Source organism: Sciurus carolinensis, chromosome 14, assembly GCF_902686445.1.
Source record: "Sciurus carolinensis chromosome 14, mSciCar1.2, whole genome shotgun sequence".
NCBI classification, from domain to species: Eukaryota; Metazoa; Chordata; class Mammalia; order Rodentia; family Sciuridae; genus Sciurus; species Sciurus carolinensis.
This window is the reverse complement of record NC_062226.1, coordinates 20,018,276-20,033,737: the sequence shown is the minus strand read 5'-3', so window position 1 is coordinate 20,033,737 and position 15,462 is coordinate 20,018,276. Positions and strand designations below refer to the sequence as shown.

The window sequence follows — 15,462 nt, the reverse complement described above, 5'->3', positions numbered from 1 at the left end:
CCTGGGTACCAAAAGCAGCACAGGTGGGAGTCCCAGGGGGCTGTTCCAGGCAGACTTGTAGGCCGCACCCTGAATTTCCGATTCTGCAGGTCTGCGGTGGGCCTGGGCCTAGAGCTGGATTTCTAGCAAGTCCTCAGGCGATGCTGGGCTGCAAGTCCCAGGACCACCTGAGAACACTGCTGCCGGCGCCCCAGGCCCAGCAGCCCCCTGGCGTGCTTTGCCACTGTAGAGCATGGGTCTTTCCAGCCTGGCGCACACACCAGCTGCCAGACTCCAGCACTGGCTTTAGTCCTAGCAGCAGCCGCCCCCGGACTGATTTTGCTTTGGTTCAGGGAGACACTGATCGCGTAACAGATGAATCATCCCAGGTTCCCAGTCCTTTGCCCTTCACCCGGCAGCCTGCTGGGGTGCTGCCACATGCTTCCCAGGCCTCAGGCCTCTCACTGACTCCTGGGTTGCAGGGGCGGCTTAGGGGAGCCCTCTTTACCTCTTCAGACACAGACCTCAGGTGCTCAGGTTCGGGAGGTGGGAAGCAGTCTCGGAACCAGCCTGAACCTCTGAAGCGTGTTCAGAGCCGCTGCCCCTCGACAGCCGCTTGGCAAGAGGAGACACATCCAGGGAGGGGAGGCTAGCTGTCGCTCCCTCAGTGGAATCCTCTGGAGGCATTAGAAGTGACATGTGGAATGTGCCCAGCACATGGCGGGGCTCCATTGATTGGCAGCTGCTGTGGTCTCTACTGTCATGTCCTCGTTATTATTTGTACCCCTCTCAGGTTCACAGGTCATTCATATGATCCTCTGTGTCTGGCTTGACTTAACACAGAACACACCAGGACTGGATCTTCCAGTAGCCTCTGTCCTGACGTGGGCCCCCCTTGTCCCTTCGTCCCACCTGTATTTATTGGGGATCTGCCATGTGTTAGGCATTGATTCGCATGATTTTTGTGGTCAGAACTCTTGAGTGGCAGCTAGGACACTTGAGTTCCTTTCCACTGCACTGGTGTGCCCTGATGCTGCGTGATCTCTGGCAAGAAACTTGTCCCCACCCCTAAAATGAGGGTGCACAGAACCCAGGTCCCCAGCCGTCTCTGCACACCATGCTTCCTGTGTCTCCTGTCACCTTCCCCCAAACTTGGCCTCAGCATCTTCTCTAGGCTTTGACACCTAAGGCACTCAGACTCGCCCCAGGGGAACCAGCAGCCCTCAGCTAGTGACAGTCGGCAGTCTGCTTGGGGACCACCGCCTGACCTGAGCATACCTGATCCTGAGGCCTCCTGCCCTTCATCTGAAACCCTGGACGCTCCACCTGCCCCCTAACCAGCTTTCGGAAGCTGAGCCCTAATTAGGGAAGAGTCCGGGATGCCAGCGCTTTCCTACCACCCAGCAGTTGGAGGATGGAGGCCATTAAAATGCAAATCGGGGCCGAGCCTGGCGGTGGCCCCGCCTCCCGGGCTTCTTGACTTGTTTCCCGAGGAGCTGCGAGTTGCTTTGTTCTGGTCCAGCGCAGCCAGAGAATGCCTCGCTGCGAGCCGGCAGAGCCAGGCTGAATCCCAGCCAGCTGAATCGGGATTAAAGGATTGGCTCCGGGGAGGGCAATTAAGCGTCATGAGCTGAGCAGTTCACAGCGCCACTGATAAAGAGGATCAGCCTCGAGTAACACCAATCTCATTAAGAGGCTGCTGAATGGCACAGGCTAATTCACGCTAATAAACTTCCTTTCTGTGCTGTAGGAAGCCTGTCCGCCCTGGCGACAGCTCGGAGTGCGTATTGGCAGTAGTGATACCGTTGACAGCGAGCATTTAGCACGTGCTTGCCGGGTGTCTGCGTGGCACTCAGGGCTTACCTGAGGGTTTCCTCAGCTCTTCCCCAACAAGACTGTCAGCTAGTTGACATTTTCATCCCACTAACACTGGCCAAGGACTGAGGCTCAGAGAACATAATCACCAGCCCCAAGTTGCACAGCTCCTAAAGCTTCTTACCACCTTCGAGCTTCTGCTCGATGCCGGGTTTTCTACGCATATTCACCTTTACTTCTCAGAACACCCCGAGTTAGTGCCCCTGTTAACTCCACAGAAAGGAAACTTGCTCAAGGTTATAAAAGTGGTAGCAAGACCGGGTCCCAACCTCAATATGAACTCCAGAGACCGCAGCTCAGCATGCACACCAAGCAGCCTCCCACGTGCCCTGGGGACATTCAGCCTGCCTCCCAGCCCCCACTGAAGTCCAGTCAGGAGGACCATGGCTGAGAGCCATGCCAGCAGCAGTCAAGTTGGTAGCTCGCTGTTGTCGGACTTAGGAGCTGGGCACGCCAGGTTTCTGATCCCTCTGAGCTGCTGCTCCTCTGCGCTTGGGCTTCCCATCTGCGAAGTGGGCTTATCAGCGCACTCCCCAGGGCTGGGTGAGGGTTGCAGAAATGGCCTGTGCTGAGAGCTGTGCATCCCAAGACCAGCAATGGCAGGAGCCTGTCTTCCCGTCACCTGTCAGAAATACAGGTTGCCTCTCTCATCCGAAATGCCTGGGACCAGAAGCATTTCCGATTTGGGATATTTTGAATTTTGGAATACTTGAATGTACATAAAGTTATCTTGGGGATGAAAGTCAAGTCGGAACGTGAGGTTCAGTTTTGCTTTATACATACCTTAGCCATGTAGACTGAAGGTGATTGATCCCATGTTAATGCACCTGCATTTTGACTGTGACCCGTCCCAAGGGGTCAGGTGCGGAATTTCCACTTGGGACATCATGTCAATGCTCAGAACGTTTCAGATTTCAGAGTGTTTTTGATTTGGATTTTCAGATCAGGGATGCTCTGTCTGTACCTGCTTTCTCCTCCTGCACTGTCCTCTCTGAAAACAACCCCGCTGTGCATCAGCCTTCACAGAAACACACAGCAGGGACCTGTCCCGTAGCTGCACTGAGTAAGCCTCATTTTCAGTGCAAGCTGTAGATCACACCCTTCCAGAACTTGGCACCAGAACCTGTTTTATATCAGAAGAAGTATCTATGGGATCTGGGGGAAAACATTTTTAAAAAACCAGCCGATACTAGATATTGTTATCAATTCTAAGTCCTGGTAAAGATAGAATTGGCGAGTCAGCCCTGCAATGTACCCAGCCCCAGAATTTCACATGGAGGAGGGGAAACTGAGGCCCAGAGAGCTGAAATGAGAAGTGTCAAGGGGCAGAGTTGGGGTCGCACCCGGGGCTTTCAAACCCTTGTGCTCCAGGGGAGAAAGTAACAAGAAAGTCTGCTGGTTCCCGTGGGAAGACTGAGTTCCCCTTCGTAAACATAAGGTCCACCCATGAAAAGAAATGATTCTCTCCACGGGGAGAGTGCACGGTAGTTGGAAAATGAAGAATCAGCCATAGTCTCTCTATTTAAAGCTAAACAGTGTTACAACGTAATGGGTTCCTTTTACACTCTATTTTAAATTAAAATCAGATTTCCTGAGGCAATTCACATAAATGAAATTGACCGCTTTTTCTAAGAGTACGATGCAGTGCATTTGGACAAATGTATACATTGTTTAAGTGCCATCACTATCACATTGCCATCAACTCCAAAGTGCCCTGGTTCCCCTGCAGCCCTTGCCTTCCCCACACGGCCGTGGAACCCAGAACTAATTGCACATTCGCTCTTGTTTATTCTTTCCTGGGATCTTACATATGGAGGTGTCCTGCTTTGCCATAGTAATTGCTTTACATTGCTGAGTAGTAGTCCCTTGTTTAGATGTATCACAATTTCTTTATCCATTCACCCCTTGATGGACATTGAAGTCTCCATTTTGGGGCTATTATATATAAAGCTGCTGTGAGCATGCTGTGCATGAGTCCTTGCCGAGGTGTCTGTTGTTAACTCTCCAGTATCACTGGGGAGCAGAGATGCTGGCTCCTGTGCTATTTAACCATTTGGCGGTTTCCTGAAGCGGCTGCGGCATCTTTCCATTCCCACCAACAGTGTGTGAGGGTTCTCGTTCCTGAACTGTTGTGAACGCTTTTCATTATCTTAGTTTTTGACCAGAGTCATCCAAATGCATGGGAAATGGTATTGCATTGTGGTTTTGATTTATATTCTCTGGTGGCTAATGCTGCTGAGCATCTTTCTGTTTGTTTGTTTTATGTGCTTCTTGGCCATTTGTATATCTCATGGGGAGAAACATCTACTCAGATCTCTTGCCTATTTTTCAGTTTTTTCCTTTTGTTATTATATGAGTTCTTTGTTCATCCTAGATACAGTATCCCTACAGATAGATGATTGGCAAATAAATACTTTTTCCTGTTTAATAGGTTGTCTTTTTACTTTCTTGATGCTGTCTTTTGAAATACAAAAATTTTTGATTTTGTTGAAACCCATTTATCATTTTTTTCTCATCATCTGTGCTTTTGTTATATCTAACAAACCATTGCCTAACCCCAGATCACAAAGACTTAACTCCTATGTTGTTGCCTGTATTCTATTTTGAGTTAATTTTTGTATATGGTGTGAGGTAGGGGTAAACCTACTTTTTCTTTTTCTTTTCTTTTTTTTTTTTCTTTTTTCTTTTTTTGAGATGGGGGTCTTCCTATGTTGCCCAGGCTGGCCTCAAATTCATGGACCCAAGTGATCTTCCCACTGAGCCTCCCAAGGAGCTGGGGGACCACAGGTGTACAACACCATGACCAGCTGAGCTCTTAAAGTGTAAGCTTATAACACTGATTTTGAACCTTTCTTCTTTTCCATGACTTAATACTACAGATAAACCCTGCTTTAGACATATCACACACATTTTGCAATGTTTTTTTCATTAAATTTAAAACATTTTGTCAATTTCACTTGATTTCTTTGTGATCTGTAAAAGTATGTTTAATATTCAGCTAGTTGTGATTTTTCTAAGTATCTTTATTATTGGCTTCTAATTTGTTATATTCAGAAATTAAATTTTATGTGATTTGTATTTTTGCCCCACCCCCTTTTCTGGGGATCCAGTTACGTATAGGTGAGGTTGTTTGACGTTGTCCACTCGGTTCGCTGAAGTCTAGTCGTCCAGTTACTAAGAGAAGAGCTGACTCTCTGGTTAAAATTGCGCACTTGGCTGTGTTTTATTTTGCTTCTCCGGGGTTCTTCGTGTGTTTGAAAGCTCTGTTAGTCTCTTAAGTGCTTCCTCTTTATATTTAATTAGGTTTCTTAGAGATAGTGTATCGTTGAGCCTTGTCGTTTTGTCGTAAAGCATCTCTGACTTTCTGTGGGACTCTGAGTCGCACGTAGAGTCCTTCAGTACCGCTGGTGCAGAGCTGCCGTCGTTCCGCTTCCTCGCTGGTCGTCTGTTGTGTTCTTCCTTCCTTAAAAACTCTGATTCTCCAACTTTACTTTGGATTGAGAAGTTTTTGATTCTCTTTTCATCTCCACCGTTGACTTATTCGTTACAGTCTTTGTGCTTATGGTGTTATTTGGGTTTAAAACCCAACAGTCGGCTGTGCTCGCCCTTGGAGCCTTTGGGGCCGCCTCCTGTTGCCAGCCCGATCCTCCTGCCTTGTCCCCATGCTTGGTCCCTGTTTTCCAGTGAGCAGTTGGTGGTCTTTGGAAGATATTTAAAGTGAGGAGACGTTTCTCTGTTCACCCACGCGTGCCCGGGGTCCAGCACTCCTTCAGAGTCTTCTCCAGTGACCTTTTTTTCTGAGATCTGATGAACTTCCTGGATTTCTTCTGACACAAGGCTGATTTTTGTCTCTTTGTCTTAAAAGTCTATTATTTCCCTTTAATTTCTTCTTCGTTGGTGCGTCCCTGGGTGGATGGAGGATGCGTGGTGGACGTTTTCTTGGAGAACGTCATCCTGTGGATGAGAAGTCCGTCCTCAGTCTTGATTCTGTTTTTCTGGATGTAACTCCCGCCTCTGTGGCTGGGTTTTTTTTTTTTTTTTTTTTTTTGTCTTTTCATTGGTTTTCTAGCATTTGATGATGACGGATTGCTACACATGCTCTGTGTTGGACATACTTGAGCTTTCTGAATCAAAATTTGTTGTTTTCACCCCTCGAAATTTTAATTTTGACTTGAAAGCTTTCGGCCCCTCCTCTCCCTTTTCCCGGGCTCCCGTTTACATTTACGTGCGTGTGGAACTGCCTGACTCTGCTCCTGCTCTGCTCATCTCTGGCCAGACCTTTGTCTCCTCTGTTTCTCATGGTGACTCCTTGGTTTCGTCTCCACGTTCAGTGATCTTTTCTTTTATGGCATCTAATCTCTTTTACCTTCTGTGGTGTAATTTTCACAGAAGCAGTTTTATTTTTCCATTTTCCACTTCTCCCCGCATGAAGTTTAGGTTTTCTGTTGTGTCTCTGGGCCTGTGTACATTGACAGCTGCTCTTTCTGAGGACTTCGCTGGCTAGACTGTCATCTGTCACTTCTGGATGTTTCTGTCGACTGGTTTTTCTCCTGCTGCTTACTGTGAATTTTACATTGTTGGGACATCATTGTGTTTTATTTATTTCTTTGTGTATTGGGGTACTGGGGATTGAAGAGAGGGCCTTGCTCATGCTAGGGGCTGCTCTACCACGGAGCTATAGCTGCAGCCCTTTTTCTTTATTTTGAGACAGGATCTCACTAAGCTGCCCAGGCTGGCCTTGAATCTGAGATCCTCCTGCCTCAGCCCACAGATTTCAGCACATTTCTGGAAAGAGTATTAGATTTGTCTGTCCGCCTTCTAGCGTCAGGATCACCTTTCACTTTTGAGACTTGCTCTCAAGACAATGTGGCAGGCGTGGACCAGCCTCAGTCTGTGGCACATCTAATTTCATGGATAAGATGGGGACCCTGCACAGCACCTCTTGCACTGAAGTTTTTTTCACCTGTGATCTTGGATAAACCTTTTTTTCGTACAGACCTTAGAACTTAGTACTTCCCGTCATGTGGGTGAGGCTTGGTTTTGTTTCATTTGTTTGATTAAACTGCTAGTAAATATGGTAGAGCATGGTGACACACACATGTAATCTTAACTACCTGGGAGGCTAAGGCAGGAGGCTCATAAGTTCAAGGCCAGCTGTTTTAGTCAGCTTTTTGGTTGGTGTGACTAAATAATCCGACCAGCACAATTATAGAGGAGGAAAAGTTTATTTGCAGGCTCACAGTTTCAGAGGTCTTAGTCCATAGAAGACTGACTCCATTCCTCAGGGCTCAAGGTGAGGCTGAACATCATGGCAGAAGAGCGTGGCAGAGGGAAGCAGCTCACATCACAGTGATCAGGAAGCAGAGAGAGAGTGTCCACTCTCCAGATACAAAATATATACCCCAAAGCCACACCCCAGTTCCAGTCTCCTCCAGCCACAGCCTACCACCTCAGTTAACCCCTATCAGGGGATGAATTCCTGGATTGGGTTGAGACTCTCACAATCACGATGATCTCCCCATCATTCCCCCTCTGAACCTTCCTGTACTGTCTCACATGTGCGCTTCTGAGGGACACCTCACATCTAAACCATGACACCAGCCTAGGCAACTTAATGAGACCCTGTCTCAAAATAGAAAAGGGCTGGTAGAGGAGTTCCCTGGACTGCCAGAAACAAAAGTCCCAGTATATATATCAAAGACACCAAAAACAAAAGTATTCTTTAAAGACGTGAGAGTGGTAGCCATCTAGGGAGAAGCCAGGATCGGACCCAGGCTGTGTCCTCGTGTGACTTACCCACCACGCAGTCTTGCCTTGTCCATCTGCCAGCCTCTGGCCCTTCAAGGCAGCACCTGTCCCCCTTGTGCCCACAGCTGACAATGAAAACAACGTCGCCTCCAACCAGTCCCGATCTCCGCCCGCCATAGTGGAGGAGAAGTGGAAGCCTCAGGCCCAGAGGAACAGCGCCAACAACAGTAGGTCTCCTCCTCGGCACAGGGAGGGAGCCAGGGCTCCTGGAGGCCCTGCAGCCCCAACTCTGGCCATTCCCCTGCCCCTGGCCCGGCCCCCTCTGCCTCCTGTGGTGATGCAAGAGGAGCACAAGACTTCCAAAGCACACTTGCACCCAGGACCACATTGCAGGATTCTTACCTCACAGGACAGGCAGAAGGAGGCCCCAGGAGAGGAGGTGATTCTTTTGTGGTCAGAGAGCACCAGCTAGTGCCAGAATCAGCACCAGGAGCCACCTCTCCACCATTTCTATTAGCTGTTCTTTCCTGACACTGGCTCCATCTATTTTGCTCACTAAAGACCCCTTGCTTGTCTTGATGCCTATATTGAGAATGAGCTCAGACTAGTTGAGTGACACTCAGGGCAAGTGTGTTGCGCACATGCCACTATTCTGTTCCCATGCCCATGGTAGGCATAACTAATCAAGCACGGAACTTTATCCCCGTGAGACCATCAGATGTTAGATGTAGCCTGTGCCCCCAATGTACATGCAGGATGAACTGTCATGCCAGATGTTTAGAGAATTGTGCTGCTGCTGGGACAAGTACCTTTAATGCAGAATTAACCTCAGCTTTCTTTGTGTCCCTTGCCAGCCACAACCAGTGGTTTAACCCCCAACAGCATGATCCCGGAGAAGGAGCGGCAGAACATCGCTGAACGGCTGCTGCGGGTCATGTGCGCCGACCTGGGCGCGCTGAGTGTGGTCAGCGGGAAGGAGTTCCTCAAGCTGGCCCAGACCTTGGTGGACAGTGGCGCCCGCTACGGAGCCTTCTCTGTCACCGAGATCCTGGGCAATTTCAATACGCTGGCGCTCAAGCACCTGCCTCGCATGTACAACCAGGTGAAGGTGAAGGTGACTTGTGCCTTGGGCAGCAACGCCTGCCTGGGCATCGGCGTCACCTGCCACTCACAGAGCGTGGGCCCCGACTCCTGCTACATCCTCACGGCCTACCAGGCCGAGGGCAACCACATCAAGAGCTACGTGCTGGGCGTGAAGGGCGCAGACATTCGTGACAGCGGTGACCTGGTGCACCACTGGGTACAGAATGTGCTCTCCGAGTTCGTGATGTCGGAGATCAGGACGGTATATGTGACGGACTGCCGGGTGAGCGCGTCCGCCTTCTCCAAGGCGGGCATGTGCCTTCGCTGCTCAGCCTGTGCCTTGAACGCGGTGGTGCAGAGCGTGCTGAGCAAGCGGACACTGCAGGCCCGCAGCATGCATGAGGTCATCGAGCTGCTCAATGTGTGCGAGGACCTGGCGGGCTCCACGGGCCTCGCCAAGGAGACCTTCGGGTCCCTGGAGGAGACGTCGCCGCCGCCCTGCTGGAACTCAGTGACGGACTCGCTGCTGCTGGTGCACGAGCGCTACGAGCAGATCTGCGAGTTCTACAGCAGGGCCAAGAAGATGAACCTCATCCAGAGCCTCAACAAGCACCTGCTCAGCAACCTGGCCGCCATCCTGACGCCCGTGAAGCAGGCGGTGATCGAGCTGAGCAACGAGAGCCAGCCCACCCTGCAGCTGGTGCTGCCTACCTACGTCAGGCTGGAGAAGCTCTTCACCGCCAAGGCCAACGACGCGGGCACCGTCAGCAAGCTGTGCCACCTCTTCCTGGAGGCGCTCAAGGAGAACTTCAAAGTGCACCCGGCCCACAAGGTGGCCATGATCCTGGACCCGCAGCAGAAGCTGCGGCCCGTGCCGCCCTACCAGCACGAGGAGATCATCGGCAAGGTCTGCGAGCTCATCAACGAGGTGAAGGAGTCCTGGACCGAGGAGGCCGACTTTGAGCCCGCCACCAAGAAGCCCCGCTCCGCAGCCGGCGAGCACCCTGCAGCTCAGGAGGACGACCGGCTGGGGAAGAGCGAGGTGTACGACTACCTGCAGGAGCCCCTCTTCCAGGCCACCCCCGATCTCTTCCAGTACTGGTCGTGCGTGACCCAAAAGCACACAAAACTCGCCAAGCTCGCCTTCTGGCTCCTGGCGGTCCCAGCTGTGGGGGCCAGAAGCGGGTGTGTAAATATGTGTGAACAGGCACTCCTGATCAAAAGGAGGCGGCTGCTCAGCCCGGAAGACATGAACAAACTCATGTTTCTGAAATCCAACATGCTTTAAGACTTTGGAACAAAGAGAAAAACAGAGACAAAAAAAGAGAAACGACCGTTAGAAAAAACACACAACACTGTCACAAAGAAAAGGAATTTAAGTTCTAAACACTGTGGACCTCATTATAAATGCCCCCTAGAAACTTAAGTGCTTTTTTTCAGTGTGTGTGTGCATGTGTGTCCACATCCACACGTGTGTGCGTGTGTCCAAACACACGTGCCGGGGTGTGGGGGGCCTTGTGCTCATCCGCACATCCAGAGAAGCTTTGCACACGCGTGCACACACATACATTCCTGGTGCGTGTGCATGTACCTGCCCGCGGGTGCGTGTGCATCGACTGGGTGTGTCAGGAAAGCCGAGCGACTGGGAAAGAGGGAGAAGTTTCACCTTTTCTCGGGAAGGGGCTCTAAAGACTCCATTTTCAGGTGTGCAGATCGGGAGAAGCTGATGTGAAGTGTTCAGGCAGCTGAGATCTGAATGACTTGACGCTCCCGTCCTCCAGCCCGGCCCTCCCCCAGCCCTCCCACCCGGCTGCTCTGCCGCAGCGGGTTCTCCTGCCTCGGATGGACGGTTTCTGCACTGGACTTTGTTTCTCATTCACCTTCAGGGCATTGAGCTGCTGCCTGTGGGGGCCCCCAGGGGCGTCTCCGGGCGGCCGCCTTAGAAACACACCTATCTAGCTCCCTAAATCAGGAAAAGGAGACTTTAAGAATATAAAGCTGACGTTTTGCTTTTTAATATAAGAGAGGGGAAAAAAAAAGACATTTTTCAAGAGAAGTATAGCTAAACTGTCTCCACTCATTCTTTTTCCTAACATTTTAGCGGTTTTCTCCTCTTTTGGGGGTGCGTTTCGTTTCTTCAGATTTGATTTAGACTCTGCTAGGAGGCACTGAATGTCGATAACTTCTGTTTCGGAGTTTCGCCCCGTTTGTTCCTCGAGTCACACTGTAAACTAGCTCATCTCAGTGGTACATTCAGTACCCGAAGGTTTTTACCTGCCTCCCCAGGCATCCAGTTTTCTCCTGTTGACGGCAAGGTCAAGGTCGAGAGCAAGGTCTTGGCTGCGCTGTCTGCAGACCGGGGGTGGGGGAGGGGTTGCAGGAACCTCAGGCGTGGGGTCTGGTGGAAGCCATAGGGGCAGCCCCTGGCTTAGGGGTTCTCAACACGAGCGCAGGAGCCGCCCTCCTGGTTCGCTGCGCCTGGTCAGCAAGGTCTGACTCCTGTACCCAGAGTGCTCTGCACTCCTCACCAGGGCCCCGACCCTTCCAGCTCAACAGGGACTTCCGCCTCGATCCATGTTCTCGTCCACCACACCCCAGACCCACAGCCTCTCCTCTTTTCTCGGCGTCCTAGGGGGTCCACAGCCCTCTGCCCAGGACGGTGGTTGAGCTTGATGCCCTGTAGGTGGACACGTTGGATTGATGCTGTGAAGGGGTCCTTAGGCCTCTCTGCCGGCCCCCAGCCACGAGCAGTTGATGTTCCATATGGTCCAGATGCCGAAAGTGACACAGGAGGATCAGCTCTCAACCCCCACCTGCCCAGCCTCTCAGTAGAGCTAGTGGTCCCATGTCCCTCCGGTGACCATGGCTGTGGGACAGGGACGGTCGCACTTCAGGTGGAGAATGACCACTTTCGTGAGGGCTGCTGACAAAGGAACCCTCTCCCCTCCTGGGGGTGGCTGCATGGACTCCCCCTCCCAGTAACGAAGCATTACTCAACTGCAAGATACCTCGACTACGAAGCACTGTAGCCCGCCCTGACCCTGGGCCCCCGCAGGAGGGAAGTCAAGCTGGTTGTGACTGAGAGCCCAGCACACTGTCCTTGAGGGCTGAGCCTTGGCCCTCCCCGCGGAGTTGCAGACATTCCGAAATGGATCTTAGTGGGCCGTTTCCACAGCCGCTCCCGTGAGCCCCGGCTTGGCGCCACTGTGCCATCCCTTCTCCTGGAGAAGTTCTGATGATTTCCTCCACGTCTGCAGCTCGGGTCCCGTCATCAGGAGGGCCACGGTGGGGGAGGAACAGGGAGACCTGATGGGAGCGAGCATCGCTTCCTGGAGTGGAAACAGCAGCAGGCTGCTGACCTTCTGGGCATTCCGGAAACAGCTCTCGGCTGCTGCTGAGGGACAGGTGTCCACGGCTGTGCCTGACAGTGGAGGTTGGGGCCACGACCTGGAGGCACACCAGCCCGGAGCTGCCTGCTTTGTGTTATCCGCAGGAGCAGTCTTGGAGCAGAACTGTGCCGGGGCCCTGCGTGGGGGCCGTTGAATTTGAAAGTGGGCTTTTCGCTCTTGGAAAGCGTCTTCCGAGCGCGAGTGTGCAGTCAGAACACTCAGCATTCTCTCTTTGGCGCATGGGATGTTTGCCCTCCAGAAAGGTAGAGAGAGTCTGAACTCAAGGTATCTGGCCATAGGTTGTCACCTCTGTCTCGTTCTTTTGCACCTCAGTCAGTGCTTGGGGCTTAGCTCGCCTTGCAGGTCTGATGCGAAAGCCACTCCATCCTCACAAAGCTGTCTTCTGGGGCCGCCTCGTCCACGCAGCAAGGTGGGAGGCAGTTTCTCTCTTGCAAGCTCTGGTTCCTCAGAAACTCCTGCCACCAGTCCTGCTGCGCAGACAGCTTAACAGAACCCAAAGATCTCACAGGCTCAGCCACTGGCCCTCTGTTTCCAGCAATATCCACCTTACCAAATTCTAGTTCAGCCAAAGGATCCAGGCAGGCTCTCCCAGCTCATCTTGGGGTGCCTGGCCTGGCCCTGACTGTCAGAAGATTGTCATCTGCTTCTTGATGCTGTGACCACTGCAGATCTTTCCACCACAGACCTTTGGGGGCTGGGGGACCAGGAAGTTGGGCTGTTTCTGTCAAGGTGGTGGCCTGCTGACTTGGATACAGCTTGCCTCAAGCCATGGGATTCCCAGGACAGGAATGGCCTTTGTTTTGACATCCATGGACCCAAAAGAAAATATACCTCCACTTAGCAGGATTTCCCTCTCATCTGAAGTCACATTGTCACCAACACAGCCTAAGCGGAGGACCTCACCATTGTGGTCTCAGACTTGGAGTAGCCTGAGGGGTCCCAGGCCCACCAGGAGCTAGGCTGCCATCCCAGTTGTGGGTAGATGCACCTGTTCCTGCCAGGCCATCCTCCAGAGCCATACAGAAACCAGGAAACTAACAGTACCACCATCCCCTCCCCTGGGTGCCGTCACACTGGGCTGGGGAAAGGGCGTCGAGGACTCCTGGTGAGAAGAGAGGTCCGGTGGCACAGATGAGAAGCCGCAGGTCTCCAGAACCCTAGGAAGGAGTTTTGCCACCAGCTGCGTGGGCTGGCCAAGTGTTCCCTCTTTGAGTTTGACCCTTTATCTCCTGCACTTTGAAGAAACAGCAGGGAAGAATTCTGCAAGTCGTTTTCCACTGTGAAGCTGAACCTCTGCCTTTAGGAGTCTCCTGTTGGTGAGTGAGGCCACCTCTGTCGCTGGACTTGGGCTGGGCTCCTGGAAGGGTGGGCACCTGGAGAGATGTCAGGGATGCATCACATACTCTCTGGGGCCACGGGGTCACCAGGAAGGTCTGCAGTGAAGCCGGGACACGGATGGAGAAGGGAGGCCCACGAGAGGCCAGGCAGGGAACACCCTGATCTCGTCCCCTGCTGGGCTCCACGGGCATGGCTGGCAGTCTCCTCGCCTCCTGGGCTGCCCCTGGGGAGCTTGACAAGGCCCCTTCCCTGTATGTGTCTGCAGGAAGCCCCTGGGAAGGCTGCTGGTCCAGACAGAACTGAGACTAAGGCTCAGTCTGCCCTGGAGGCAGTAGATGGGGCTTCTGTCCCGGCCCGGCCAGCCCCAGCCCAGAGCCTGTCCCCAGCCGGGCGGGCAGTGGGAGAACTGAAGGACCCCCGCTCACTGTGGCTAATGTTTGCTAGGCCAGTTTTGGTGAACCAATGATACAGTGTTTCCCTCTTCTGTTTCCCCCAGGCTCCCTGCCGGGCCTTCGGGGCTTTCGTTGTTGTAGTTGTTTTCCTCCTCTCGTTTGGGTCTGAGGATCGAGGTCGGGAGAGTCCTGGCTTTCACCGAAGGAGGCCTGTGGTTTCTGTGCCAAGAGACGCCTGCTCCCACTGGGATGGGGGCCGGTGTGAGGTCACGGCCCGACATTCATGCCTCCCGCCACCTCAGACGTGGCTTCGGGGATCCGACTCCTGTGCAGAGGAGGAGTCGCAGGTCTGTAGCTGGGCGCTGGCATCACGGCCCACAGGGTCCAACCCTCCCAAGCGTCCCACTGGGCATCTTGACTCTTCGAACCAAAGTTCCTTAAAGGGGCACAGCCCAGCCTTGTCCACAACCTCAGGGGCCTGGGATTCCCGCGGCGCACCCTGAAATCCCGGCCCGCACAGACTGGGGTCTGAGGCCCGTGCAGGGAGGGGCTCCTTCCAAACCCAGGCGTAGGCCGCTCTCTGCCCGGCCCGCCCGGCCAGCGGCTTCCACGACTTCCACGTGGTGAGCCAGGTGGGCTGGGCCTCGCTCGCCACCTGGAGAGAGCAGGAGCCCCGCGCCGGCGGTCCAGACCTCAAGCATCAGGAAACCATTTTGTACAACCACCGAAGCAGAGATATTTTGTAAGAAGCGTAAATTATTTTCAGTTGTTTTCTGGTCCTACCTTTTCTTTTCCCCACAACTCCACGTTGGCGATTCGCTCACATCAGGTAAATCTTGAGAAAGCCTTGGTGCCCTCCTGCCCCCTGCCCCCTGCCCTGGTCACCGCGCGTGCGCCCTCGTCCCTTCTCAGTAGTGACAGCGTTCTAGGCAATACCATGGACACATCTGACTGTGTCTGTCTCTCCGAGTGCAAGAAACTCAAGTCATCTTAAAAAAAAAAAAAACAAAAAAAACAAAAAAAAAAACAAAAAAAATTTACAAAAAAACAAACATACAAAAAAAATATCTTTTTTAGGCCAGAGTTTTCTACAGGTATTAATGAATATTTTTCTTAATCCTTATAAGTTTTATGTGTTTAATATTTCTTAATACCGGTAGCATTAATTTATACTTTTGTAGCAACACAATATTTTTATAAACAGCCAGTGCTTGGCTCAAGTCTTCACGGGGGTTTATGCAGGGCCATCTTGGGGACCCTGTGTACCATGTACTGTATTTAAAAAAAAAAAAAGTTACCTAGTGTCACACTTGCTGTGTTGATTAACAGAAGGCGTTCTTGGCGGTCTCCTGTGTCGTCGGTGTGCGTTCAGCGCCTCTCCGAGGAGTCATTGCATGGGGGTTGAGTTGAGGTTCTTGTGATATGTGAACCCCCGAGGCCAAACTTGAGGGTTTATTTAGGGTTTTCTGTGTGTCCTTTGGGTTTTTCTTTTCACTTTGTTTTGGTACCGTTTCTCCATTTACAGCCAAATCAGTTTTCATGATGTTTAAAACTTTTACTGATGTCAAATGGAGGAAAGGAACAGGAAAAAAAAAAAAAAAAGAAGAAGATTTTTACGAAGTAATAAAATTTAAAAC

General features: G+C 52.0%; 1 protein-coding gene across 6 annotated transcripts in view; it reads left to right on the top strand.

Moving 5' to 3' along the window:
- Znf618 (zinc finger protein 618) overlaps window positions 1–15,462 on the top strand; it is a 160,291-nt gene extending 144,829 nt beyond the window's left edge. For all 6 annotated transcript variants that reach the window (XM_047524890.1, XM_047524889.1, XM_047524891.1 and 3 more), the window contains 2 exons: window positions 7,728–7,829; window positions 8,457–15,462. In XM_047524890.1, the coding sequence (XP_047380846.1) occupies window positions 7,728–7,829; window positions 8,457–9,973 (1,619 nt within the window). In that variant the 3' untranslated portion in view covers window positions 9,974–15,462. The remainder of the gene's footprint in view (window positions 1–7,727; window positions 7,830–8,456) is intronic.